General features: G+C 41.5%; 1 protein-coding gene across 2 annotated transcripts in view; it reads left to right on the forward strand.

Annotated features, from left to right (window-relative positions):
• Positions 1 to 785: 785 nt before the first annotated feature.
• HLCS (holocarboxylase synthetase) overlaps positions 786 to 13,641 on the forward strand; it is a gene marked incomplete at its 5' end in the record, with an annotated part of 122,463 nt that continues 109,607 nt past the window's right edge. The window contains 4 exons of one of the 2 annotated variants that reach the window (XM_082058514.1): positions 786 to 1,016; positions 4,516 to 4,668; positions 9,037 to 9,199; positions 12,013 to 12,962. In XM_082058514.1, coding sequence (XP_081914640.1) covers positions 786 to 1,016; positions 4,516 to 4,668; positions 9,037 to 9,199; positions 12,013 to 12,962 — 1,497 coding nt within the window. Of the gene's footprint in view, positions 1,017 to 1,273; positions 1,441 to 4,515; positions 4,669 to 9,036; positions 9,200 to 12,012; positions 12,963 to 13,641 lie in introns of those variants that run through there. The other variant, XM_082058515.1, reaches the window with a different exon arrangement.

The following is a 13,641-nucleotide window of genomic DNA, read 5'->3' on the forward strand; positions in this document are numbered from 1 at the left end:
TCACTTGCCAGTGTGGAGCCATTTCTGAGGGAGACCCTTCCCTGTTGCTGCATGGAAACAAGTGATGAATACTTTGTCTCTCCCTGTTTTGCCTATTTGGTACTTTTCTGCGACCCATAGCAGCAAGGGCAAATGCAGCTGACGGGACAGCAAACATGTCCCTACAGTGGGAACATGACCTCAGTTCGCTGTGTTGCACCCATGCTGTAGATGGCGCCGTGTGTGACGTAAAGAGCTGAAGGGCAGGTCCCACCACTCGTGATCACGACACTGAACTGCTGCATTCGTTCAAACCATTGTCTACCAGGATGGTGTTGGCTCTGGAAAGCAGAAGCTGCTGGATGCTCTGAGAACTCAGACCATGGTGCCCAGGGTGGGAGGACACAGACCACTCCTCCTCACTGCCCCTCACGCCAGAGCCAGGGGACAGCTAACAGGGCATGACGAGAGAAGTCCGCAGGTTGGCCATTTTAGATGATTTTTCGTTATCTCTACACGTCATTTCAAAGCGGAATTTTGTATTTTCCGCAGCAGCAGGTGCAGCTTCCACCAGCAGCGAGCGGAGCGCGAGACACAGCCGCAGGGCCCGCCGGCATTTAAAAGGGGCGAGGCGCCGAGCGCGCGAGGCCGCCAGCCAATCAGAGCGGCCGGCCGGCTCGCCCAACCGGCAAGCCCCTTTCTATTTGGTGCGGGGCGGGGTCTCCCCCCCCGCGGCCGCCGGGCCGCTGGGGAGGCCGCTGGGGAGGCCGGGCGGGGGGCGGGGCGGGGCGGGGCGCGCGCGCGCCATGCTGATCACGCTCTGCTACCTCTACCTATGGGCGCGCTGGGGGCCTCGCTCGGCCGCGCTCATCCGCCGCACCGTGCGCCGCCTGCACCGCTCCCGCTGCTCCTTCATCTTCTGCCGCTGCGCCGGGGCCCCGGCGCCCCCGGCTCGGCAGCCGCGCAGGCAGGTGCCGCCCGAGGAGCGAGTCTGCCTCAGGATAGGGAACAAAGTCTTTTTCACGGACGAGACGCAGGTACCGCCCCGAGCCCTGAGGGCTGAGGCCTGGCAAGGCGGCCGCGCCCGGCGGGCGGGGAAGCAGCCGTGGCCGGGAGCGGCCTCCCGTGTTACCGTGGCAACGTCCCGCCGCCTTCCGCGCCGGGCGCCGGCGGCGATGTGCGGCCACCCCATCCCCCCGCGGTGTCCGGTCGCGCCCCCCGCGGCGAGAGGGCAGCGGGGGGAGCGGGGGCCACACGGCGCCTTCCCCGGCGGCGGTCGCGGGCTGAGGGGGCGGAGGCCGGAGGGAACGGGGAGCAGCAGTTGCGAGGCTCGGGGCCGCGCTTTCGCTTTGGGTGCGTGGCGGCCTGTGTGTCAGTGGCGGGTCGGGACTCGTGACTAAGAAACAGCTGGTGTAGCGTCCCAGGCCTGTCACAACTCTGCTCGGCAAGGGGAGGGCTTAGGTAAGACCCTTGGTAGAAAATCGTAGTAGCGTTGTAGTTACCTGTCTTCACTACTACAGGTTGTTGGCTTAAGGAGTGGGCTGAGGAATGTTTTTTACTGTATGTGTGTGAAGTGCAGCTGGGCAAGTACAGCTATGGCAATAGGAGCGCTTAGAAGAACTTGTTAGTATTTCCATATTAGTGACATACTTTTAGCACCTAAAAGGCTTTAGTCTAAAAATATTGGCCATGTTTGTGCGTTCGAGACTTGAGTCAGAGATTTAGAACTTAGCTGAATCTGTCATGGAGTTTGAATCAAGAACTGTGTGCCTCTCCCGACACAAAAACCAAGATCTGTGAAAACTGCTTTTGCGCAAATGGACAGTGAGAGAGGAGGGTGGGGTGAGGATGTGGTAGCCCATGACTGGAAAAATACTGTGCCTCAAGCTTTGCTTGCCATCTCCGGAAGTAAAGCTGAGAGTAAGCTTGCTTCTGACTTCCAGATTTAGAAGTGGAACTTCTCTGGCATCCCCCCCCAATCCACTGAATTAGTTCATGTTTGATTTATCTAAACTTGTCACTAAATACCAGAATTGCTGTGGATAAGAATATTTTTGATCTCTCCTTTTCGCTGATGTTTATATGCGTGTTTGTGGAAATTATTTAAGTTGTAACATGTTTTACTTAAATGGGTGTTACTGAAATGTATTTGCGAAGGATGTTGTTGGCTAAGTGCTACTCTTCAAGAAGCAGAGAAGCTTTTCAACAGTTGAGTGGGTAAAAAGTATGTTTTCAGTGCAGGGAAAATAAGATCACAAATGCTAATGGAATTTGTTTAAAAATAGTCTTTTTGCTATCTAATGAGCAGATTATTTCATACTTAAAAGTGATGATGACAATCTCAGAATCTCTCACGGGAAGACTAAATACTTAATTCACATTTCAATAAAGCTCTTAAAAGCAAAACCAAATAATTGTCCATATGTTTAGAGGAGTTTTGCCTAAATTACCCTGGATTATTGTTTTGTGAATCATATTTCAACTAATTTGTGCTGTTCTTTGCTTCTGCCACTTTATGAAATAGCTTCTTCTGGGTCCTTGCACAAGTAAGCACATTTTTTTTCTGTCTGCCGTGTTACGCATGCAGACTGACAAAGCTTGTCAGTTTGTTATTTTGGGAGCTGGGAAGCCCTCTAGGGAACTGTGGCTTGACTTGAAGTTTGGCATAAAGTCAATGCTCTTATTAAAAATGTATTTGTCTTTAAAAAATATGTGCTAGTTCCATTTGTCTCTGAGAATTCCTGTGGAAGATGCCTGCCATGCTGCACCTCAGTAATGTGGCATATAAAGGCTCTGGACCTGGCTGCATTAAAGATAGGGGCAGCATCACTCTGGAGCTCTCTATGTCATCTGTGAAGCAAAAAAAGTAAACTAGCATGCCTTTTTGGCTTCTAGGAAGCTAGCTGATCTACTTTGCATTCCAGATAGGTATAACTGCTGCTGGACTGTGCTCAGTGACTTCCTTCAGATAAGATACCAGCAAGTAATAAATCGTAACCTGTCAGGTTTTGGTTTTTTTGTTTGACCTTTAGTCAAATTGCATGCTTAAGATAATATAAAGCTTCATGAGTTCAGTTCACTTTCCCGTGAAACGCAGCAATGTTTACTCTTGCAGCTTCTGTGCTCAGTAAAGCTGGTTGGATTGGCAAGACACTCCCACAGACCTAATATTGTGCAGTTTCATTTTAGATGTCATGTCCACATTTAGTGTGCTGTAGGGAAATTCTCTTATGATTCCACATAAAATTACAGATGGTGTGCAAAGCATGTGTTTCTAGTATGCTAGTAGAAAAAATATCTATTTCTAATGTTTGCCACTTTTAAAATATGTCAGAAAAAATAAGTTCAATGCAATATGCTGGAGAAATAACTACATAAAAGTTGGAATAATATTGTATGGGAACAGATTATTTAGAATCTTTGAGGTTCTTAAAACTGTCCTTCGTTCTACTGATTCTGGATATTGAGCTTTATTTGCTCATTTGTGAGGACAAGTGAGGGATCCGTTTTTATGATTTAATGAAGGAAAAGTTTGTCCAATAGTCTGCTAAGTGTATAGGCTGCCTTATGGACAAATTTAGTTTGAATGATTCATTTCAACTTTAAACTTAGAGTTACATACTGTATGAGTAATTTCAATGCAAATGCATGAAGACTCAATATATATATATATATAAAAAAGAGAGTACCCTCTCCTTTTATTTCAGATAATTTAAAAATATTTTTAAAATATCTTTTTAAAGAATTTGTCCATGAGTTGTACATGTCCACAAAATATAACTGTCATACAAAGGAAATCCTGGAAGTTTGTAAATTAGGTCTGAAAATTAGACCTGTGTAATATATCGCTCTTGGGTCACTTGCGGCTCACAGCTTGGTTGGTCTTTTGACAGATGAGCGTAGAGACAGCGTATATGACTTTGCAGTGGGGCTGTATGTTTCCTGGAGGATTGTTACCCAACTAGAATGAATGCTGCCTGGACTACTGTCCAGTTAGAGGGGCTGTAGTGACTGGCCAGCCAGGCTGGGTGTTGTGGCTGCTTTCTCAGTCCCTGCTCAGTAGCAGATAGTGCCCGTCAGCCACCAGAACTGAGGCAGCTGGGCCAGGGATTTGTGTAGTCAGGGGAGAAGAGGGAAGGAAGGAAGAGGCAGGGGGAAGTGCAGTGTGAATGGCAGACGAGGATCAGGTTGAATGAGGGATGTCTCCAGTTGCAAACGGCCCACAAGTCACAGTGCCAATGGCCCAACGGTCTTGTGGCCAACTCACTTGTGCATTCTTCCTGTAAAGCTGACAGCTGGAGTATGAATGGCTTAAAAGCTTGGGTTGTTGCCATTAGTTTTACTTTTAATGTGTTCCTCCTAAATGGTTCAGGCCTTTTACCCCTTTTTTTTCCTCATGAGGAGTGTGAAATGGTAGATACCCTTCACATAATGCTGAAGGGTCAGATTTGAATTTAGGCTGGGCATAACTTAAACACGAATTATTAAATCAGATGCTTGCTGTATAGACTTATCTTTATTTTCTGTCTCTTCCAGTTTCTTGATGACTTAAACAGATGGAGTCTGCTTCTTGTTTCTCCTTTTATATATCCTGATAAGTTACTTAAAGCAGAACATATAGCTTTTGTGACAGAAAGCGTTTCAGCTCAGACAGATAACTTGCAGAAAGCACCTGGCTCTTCAGAAGAGGTAAGTAGTTCCCTTTTTTCTTGCATAGAAAGTAGTAGAGCTAGTTCATTTGGTAGGTATAAACCTAAAACACTTGACAGAAAAAGAAATCAATGGTGGATAGATTTTGTATTTTTATAATGTTATTTAGAATAAAAAAAGGTAATATCGTCATTAAATTGAATCACTGTTAATACTCTAGTTCTATATTATGCTTCAAGTAGACCTATAAACATTTTACTGGGATTCTGTTTAGTTGCATGATTCTCTCGCTGTGAATGGGAACTGTAGAATCCCATTGTGACTTTGATTAAGGCATGTCTGGTTGGATATGCTGAACAGGAAAAAAAAATGCTGGAGAGCTGTCATACTAAGTCAGATGAGAAGTCCATTTAGCTCAGTATCCTGTCTCTGACACCAGCTGAAACATATGCCTCAGTAAGAATATACAAACTAAGCATATATTAAGATTTCTGAAACGTTCTTCAAGCTTCCAACAAAGTGGTTGTGAAAAGTTGTAATTAAAATAGAAGTCTCTCTTGGAAGCTTCCTTTCATTGTTTAAGTTTTATACATTTGGTTAATTTTGTTAGTCTGCAGAAGTAAGACCGAAACAGAGCTTTTAACCTCTCCACTTTTCTATAAAATGCAGTGGGGAAGTAGCAATATTTCTTGGTTGGAATGTTATAAATTGTGTTTGCCTTTTAATGATAATACTTACAAAATGTTTTTAAGGCATCCAAAGATATAAATTAAACTACGACTGAAATCCTTATGTCAAGCATACTTAAAAAATGTTCCTGTCCTACACACTTAGAAATCAAAAAAATGTCTTCTCCACTACTATATTGAAAGTGTGGATTTAGATGATGTTCTAAAACTTGGGTTACTAAATACATAGCGTCTCTAAACAAATTATGCATAAAAATAGTATCCAGACCCTATCAAAACTGACTATAAACTTGAGATAGTGTCTCTCTCTCTCCCCCCTAAATTTTATTGGTTTTATAACTTTTTCCTCACGTGAGGAACATTTGCTGCCTAGGTGTCTCATCTTGGATGCAGGTCAGAAGGAGGAGAAAAGTTGTAACCCGAAACAAAAGATAAACTTACCTTGCAGGGAGAAAAAATCTTCCAAGCTGTACAGGTTGTCCTAGTTCCTTCCTAAGGCAGTCAGTTGTTGTGTGTGCTATGTCCTCTCTGTGGTGAAGAGGACAGAATAGACCTTGTTGCCTCCTGGAAAGAGGAGAAATGGCAAGATGTGCATGCCAGGATATTGCTGGGTAAACAGTAATAAAACCTCTGGCCTGATCACTGGGCTACCATAAAATCGACAGACATGTCCCATTAAGAAGGCTGTGCCACAAGGTGGAACCACCACCTGTGGGCAGTCAATAAGGTGTCTTCCTGAATGGCTCCTGCCTAGCACTCTAAAGGGCTGTCTGTCATCCTTGCTTTGGCATCAGGTTTCAAGCTCCTTTTTGGAGTTAAAGGAAGCCTGTTACATACACAGGTGCTTGTAGCCTGTCCATTTCCCTGGATGAGAAACATATCTTTTCCAGGCCACTTGTTTGGGGAGATGATCCAGGAGTCCTCTGCTGGAGTGAACACTGAGAGCAGAATGGTTGGTAAATAGACTTATCTAACTTGAGTGCAGGGACAGAAGGACAAAGGGGGCATGGGCACAGTTCCAAATTTGTGCCTGCAATCAAATTTTTAGTACTTTCACCCTCCATGGAGGCCTCTCAATTCTGGAACAGAGCATGCTTTGGGAGTGTGTTAGTCTTTGCCCTGTAGAGAAATGATGTCCTCCTGAAGTGCTGCATCAGGCAAAGTCATTATCTCCATGATGCTTAGAGTGTGAGGACTGGAGGTGCTGAAAGCTTGTTGAGAACTCTCAGAACTTTGCTGAGAGGAAACAACCACATTAGCTGGTTTGTAAATGTTTTTATTACCTTTGATGTAATACTGTGGAATCCATCCAAGTGGGCCCTACTTCTAGGAGGTAAAATGGGTAAGATACCTGCTGTGCTCTGTGGGTTCTCAGAGTGCACCTGGGGAGTGCCCACCCTACTTAGACAGAAGGGTGGGGTTTTTTTGGTACTTTTTTTTTTTTTTTTTTTTTTGGTAGTAGCGAGGTCCACAAAAACATCTGGATTGAAGATATAGTTTGTTGTTCTTTTTGAATTTATTGTTCAGTGGAGTTTTTTAATCTTGTTGGTTTTGTTTCCGTTTTCTTTAGAATGGAAAATGTTTGCATTCTAATGTAGACGTCAGTAACTGCTTCGATTTATTAAACTCAAAAGTGATATTCTAAGCAAAATACCAAAATTAAAAAGGAAAAGGAATGCTGTTTTATTTTGGTTTTTGTTCTGCTCTGTATGTGTCACTTATAGCAAAGTGCTTTTAATTCTGCTACCTCTGGCAGCCAGTTGTCAGCATAGACAGAGACTATAAGAACAAACTGCTTCTGTGGCCCATGAGAATTTCTAGACAAAAAAACCATTCTCTGTAGGGCTGTCAGTGATCTGTGACTGTTTTCTGTTGAAACTGAGATGGACGCAGAGAGCAGGAGTATAATTTCTCAGCTCTTGGTAAGAGCTCACCTTTCATTTTGTATTCTGACAGAACTTTGATGAAGATTTCTAGTCATAGCAGGAAAGGTTGGCTTGTTTGAAAATATCCTCTGAAGATTTTTGTTCTGCTGTGAAGCAAATGGATTGTTGCATGAGCAGGATTACAGGTCATATGTCTTGGCAACAGCCTTACTTTGTGAGGTTCTTTTGTGTATTTGCTTTATTTGCACTAGACAGCGATAACTACTTTTTAGTTGTTAGCATGCCTAATGTTTTACTTGATGCCATGAAAAAAAGCTCAAGAGCATCAATATATCTTCCTCACAGTTTCCAGGCAACACGTGGATGTTACCTGCTCATGCCTGTCCTGTGGGTAAGAAAGGATATCTAATTATGGTCTCAGTCTCTTGCTCTCCACCACAGAGAGTAGCTCAGTCATATGCTGAGGAAAATAGAGAAGGAAACTGGTATCCTGTATCATAAATGTATCTGCCATGTTTGTCACTGCAGATCGTGAGTTGCCGACAGCAGCAAGCCCTCAGAGTTTTATGCCTTATGACTACAAGGGAAGACTTCCATTCCGGCTGTGGGTGTTTTACCAATAGACTAAACACAACTGGGAGTACCTTCCATCTGGGAAGTGATAATGTTGTCCAGGACATCACTCAAGGCTGTTAGCTGGGGCAATTCTGGCTGACTTGGTCACAGACTTCCCCAGTGACAGTGGGGTGAAGTCTCACTGATGCTCCAACTACAGTGATTCAAATTATGAGTCAGTAGGCAGATTTGTCATCTTTATTAATGTGCCTACCTTTCAGAAAGACACCAAAACACTTTTAGCTTTTTCTTTAGTTTTTGGCTTTTATAGTTAAACTTGAAACTTGTTCTCCAAGAAGGTACAGCTGCATAGTTTGGGTTTAACAAACCTTCTTGAAGAAAATATACTGAAGTGCATCCCTTTCATAATGCTTCTTTTCTGGAGAACATAATTTTTTTATATAATAAGCCACTTGAATCTTCTGTGTTTTGTTAATGTTGGTTCTGATAGTATGTACTTTTATTAAACCTTAGTAGTTTACTTTTGCTCTTTTTATCAGCATTCTTTTTAGAATTTGTGCTGAAAGCCGTGTCTTGGAAAAGATGAATAGGATTTTACTTGTAGAATGTGATAATAATGCTCTCCTGCCGTTTTGTGTGTTACTTGAAGCTTTTATAGCCTTGATCTTTGGGAAAGATGTATTTGTACTCCCTATTTGTTTTCAACACTAGTGTGGATGTTGCTTTGTTTACTTCTCTCAGGACTGAGTCTTGTCACAGGTATTGCTTGCTACACAACCCTTCTTCAGTAGATTCTTATGGTTATATTCAGTCTCACGCATTGACCTTTGTAGTTATGAAGGGTGCACTTTTGTGTGAAAGCAACTATCAACTGAAAGCCTTCTCTAGCTGATATGTGTTAACTCTTGATACTGTTAAATGTAGTAGTTGTTTTAAACACATCAGCCATCACATAAACTAGTCTCAAAAGTGATTCTGCCAATTTAGTATTCTATAATAATATCTTTTTAAAATATTTTATTTAAAATTACTTCCAGTCCTGGAGTCTGCCAGTTGTGCTGTTTTGGTCTGACAGTGTCTCTCTGTTGGCTCTGCCTGCTGCTGTTGGCTCTGCCTGCTTTTTAATAGTAGAACCCTTTGGGAAGGAAGGCCACGTTTCGTTTGCAGTTCATCTTGTGGACTCATAATATTGTTGGTATTTCGTTATTTTTCTGTAACCTTTTCAAACCGAAAAACATTCATATGCTTTATTCTAGATCGTGAAGTGGTCAGACTATTGCTCACCATTGGCCTATAAACCTGGTGAGCCTTATAAATTAATTGCTGAAGCAAGTGTAGATAATTTCAGTAACCTTGGAATAGCATTCATGGAAGACAGGCTCCAAATGGATAATGGAATGGTGCCACACAAGATTGTTTGTAAGTATCTTCCCCAATTGTTTTTAATGGTAGAACATATTTGTTGCATGGTTATTTTAGGACTGTGTACATTGTCTTTATACCTACATAAGAAACCCGTATTTTTGTTTTGGCACAGTGCTTGCTTCCTGTTGTCATTCTAGGCAGTTCATGACTGTAGCGTGACTGTATTTTATACAGTCAAATATATAAATATTATACTTTTATACTGTCAAATATAGAGATCCTTGAAAAGTGAGATCACTTTCTGAGTGAGTTTCTCTATTTATAGAACGTCTTACAAATGCAACAACAGAAACAACAGAAGAATGGTTCAAAAGATTTTTGGAATAAATCCTCCTCTTTAATGCCTCATAAGCTACTGCCGATAATTAACCTTAGTATGATGAGATTTCTGAGTATCCATGATGGTGTTTAACGTTTTGCAAATGCATGAATATTTAAATGTCACAAAAGTGAAGTTAAAATATTGTTTCTGTAAGTTTTGTCTGTTAGATTAACTAATCTATTTGAAAAAAATACAGAAGGTTTTAGGCATATGTTGCCTTTTTTCAGATTTGAAATAAAAGGGTATTCAAAGCTGAATATAGGTTGAGAACAATTGCCATAACTTGAACATCTTAATCCTTTAAATCACCAAGAGAAATGCTCACAGATGCTTTCTAGAAAGGGAACGGGATAACCTGAGGAAGAAGGGTGGTGTCATTACTAAATTATTTTTGGTGGGTGGTTATTTCTTTAGGGAGTGATTTTAATTATATCAAAACTACAAGCCATTGTATCCTCACTAATTTAATAGTTTCAGCTAAGGTAAGCTGGGAGTTCATGACTAATTCCACAGCAGGAGAAGTAGTAGTTGTGATTAAACTTGTAACACCATTCTTAAATAAAATTCTTGTCTGGGCTGTGGGGACCCCAAACTTCACCTCCCTTTGCTGCATGACATTTGAACTTCTTTTTTCCAATACTTTTCTAAAAGTGCCATAATATGTAGCTTGTAGGGTATTGTAGAGTAGTGTGTTCTTGGGGAGTACAGCCACACTTTTTTGTTTTTGTTGTTTCTGTCCAGCTACAGTCTCATTTCTTCCTGTCTCATTGTACCTTCTCAGCTGTGTTGATGAAACCGTGAGTCACACAGAAAAATAAAATAATGACTTGGCTACAAAAAAAATCCTCTTCCCTGTCTCCTACGTCCCCTTCTTTCCACCCCACCAAAAAAACCAAACCAAAACAAAACGAAAAAACCCAAACCAAACAGAAGGGGTTGGGGTTTTTTGTTTGGTTTGGAGTTTTTTGTGTTTGGTTGTGGGGTTTTCTGTTTGCTTGGTTCATCTTTTTATGTACATTAGTGCATTGGCAGAAGTCAGGGAATGACAAAATCAAGAACAGCTAGCTGGGGTGCAAGAGAGTAGGAATATGCTCACGAATGCATCTGATATGAAGCTGTCTCTTGGTGCTGTTCTGCAAACATATTCATGCAAGGAGGGGATGGGAGCTGAGAGAGTGGCTCATTCATTTATTTTTCAGAATGTTTTCTGTCTCACTTTGCTTCAGGTACTGTGTGTGTGCTAGAACCTGCTCCAGGAGAACAGGCTGATAGAGGCTGTAGATGGAATAATTTATAGGCTGGTAGCTGTGAAATTCTCCTGGGATTTGAACAAATCTTGCTTCAAATTCTTGCTACAAACTAGGCAAAAAGGATATAGTTTCAAGGGAATGCAACTGTTGCTAAGCAAAGAAGATAGTTGAACTTGGATCTGGCATATTATGTGTCAGTTGACTATTTGTTAATCAAGTCCTTCACTGAATTTGAGTAATGAGAAACAAAAGCATAACAAGTTTATTTGGCCTCATGGGAGTGGGGAGAGGTTCAGTATAATTTTGCAGATTTTGATTTGAAATATTTTCATGGCTCAGTAGCTGGAAAAAATTACCTTATCAAGACTATTTTTTCTTTCCTCTTACTTAGTTTGATCTGCAAGTTTTGTACTGACAAGAATTATCTTTGCCCTTCTTTTCTTACTTTTATTTATCAGAAATCTTTTATCTTCGCATTTTTATCCTTCTTGTGGAAGAAAGGGGAAGGTTTAACAGTTCTTCCTATTTGCTAGTTTTCCCTTGGATTCTTAGCTCCCAAGTCTTGCTATAGGTATGTCTCCCGTTCTGCAGGCTGAAAGCAGTTCAGATATATTTTACTGCCTTTTACATGTGCCAGACTTTTATCTGCAGGCTTCAGCTCTGCAAGAGACAGGGTTCAATGTCTCTGTCTTACCCAATATAATCACTTTATTAGTTTATTTCAAAATAGTTTATTTCAAAATAGCAGCAAGCAATTTTCCACCCTGCCATCCTCAAGAGACCAGTATTTTTCCAGCGGTACTTCCCTTGCTTCTTTTTGTCCTTTGCTGGTAACAGAGGGACAGGCAACATAACAAGATGACAAGGTGATGCATTTATGAGAACTTCCTCACCTTCCCACCCACAGAATATTGTTCTGTTAAGAACACATCTGCATTGTGTACAGTAGTGATCGTGGTTTATTTTTGTGCTCACAATAAATGTTAGTTTGTTTAAATGTGCCCTGTAAGTATCGAGTGTTGTGCTCTCAGTCGAACTTTGCTGACACAGTCATTAAACTAAATGACTTCTGTTATGAGTGCAAATTTGTTATGTTCTTGGTGTGTCAAAGAAGTGTAATTCTTGCTGTTATAGATGATTTGTATGGAAGTTAAATCTAAATCCTACTGTGGAAATTATATTCATCATAGCTCTCTTATTTTATAACTCCTTTTTCTTATTCTTTAACTTTTCAGCTGTTCATTTAGAGGAATCTACTCTGAAGGAGTTGGCACAGGTGGCACCATCTGTAGAAGACCAAAGCGTAAACAGTCGACAAATGGATGAAGTAACCTCTGCTGCTACTTTTGGGACTACTGTTAAATCAGAATTAGGAGCAGCTGAATCCACAGGACAAGGTGAGGAGGAGAAATCCAAGCTAGAGGAAGAAAGTGAGCATGAAGATGAATCCAACAGCCTATCTGACAAAGAGATAGGTGCGGGAGATCATCATCACTTGCATCTTTCCAGCTGTCATGAATGCCTGCAACTTGAAAACAGTACTATTGAATCGGTCAGATTTGCCTCTGCAGAAAACATTCCAGAACTTTCTGATGATTCCAATAGCAAACTGGAAGAGAAGAATGATGACTGTCTAGCAGGAGGAATAAAGAGAGTAAACCTTACTGGAAAGCCTCCTAATGTGTTGATTTATCTTGGCTCTGAACCTGCAGAAGTGGAATTTGAGCAGATAAAATCAATCCTTCAGGAATGCATTGATGCAGAAAGCTACACCATCTACCAGCTGCATGAGGAACAAGTTCTGAAGGATCCGTGGATTGATAATTCACTGCTGCTGATCATTGCCACAGAAGGGCCTATTTCTGAGAAGAACCACAAACAATTTATGAAGTTTTTATCTAAAGGTGGGAAGATTCTAGGGTTTTCTTCATCTTTTACATTTGGTGGCATACAAATAAAGAGGAAAAACAAACTGAAGAAGACTGTTCATGAATTGGTGATCTCTAAAATGGACAGCACTGAAATTAAGTTAAATCTTTTGGTCAGTGGCTGTGTTTTTGAGGAAGTGATGAAGGAAGATAACAGCAAAGTGAAGACATTGAGTCAACTAAATAATACTGATAAAGATATAGTTATTGTTCATCTGACTTATGGAGACAGTGGAGGAGCAGCCATTCTTTCTCAGGTACTGTGTATGCAGCAGCATTAATTTACTCATTGCTACATGATGTTGTGGTATGCTAAAAAAGTTCCCTTGTTCCCATTGTGTGCTCTTGGGGATGCTTGTCAAGGGGATGTCTCGATGAAGGTACAAAGACTTTGAATGCAGAACAGTTTTTCGTTTGATCCTCAGGAAGCTTAATGAATGGTAGAGAATGTTACTGCTGTCCCATTTCCTTGTTTTCGCGGTGTAGCCATGCACATGTAGATCATGCAAGACCACAGTGAGTGGTAGAAGAGAGAGCAGATTTGCATAGTAAGCAAGTATCTTCAAGAGCAGAGCTGTCCTTTTCTGCCTGCTAGTTGTGCAGTAATACAATGGTGCATTTTGCAGATTTTGGGAGGTGGGAACAGGAAGAGCTGAGTTGTTGGTGGACTTGGGGTGAAAGCTTATACTGGCAAGAGAAAAAAAAAGAAACACCCTTACAAAAATATGAACTACAGTGAAGCAGAGAGTCAGGAGACGGTGTAAAATAAACCTTGCAAGAAACTTGAAAGACATCTCCTCTTAAGGTCTGAGGTTAAGGCAGCCAGCTCTTCTGGAAATCTGACTAGTGAATGAGAGCTCCAGCCTCTAGTACTTGTTGCATGCCATGTCTTGAAAAACTGCTGTAAATTCTTGCTTGAGTAAGTAGCTAGACAAT

This window comes from Streptopelia decaocto, assembly GCF_964273445.1.
Source record: "Streptopelia decaocto genome assembly, chromosome: 1".
Taxonomy (NCBI): domain Eukaryota; kingdom Metazoa; phylum Chordata; class Aves; order Columbiformes; family Columbidae; genus Streptopelia; species Streptopelia decaocto.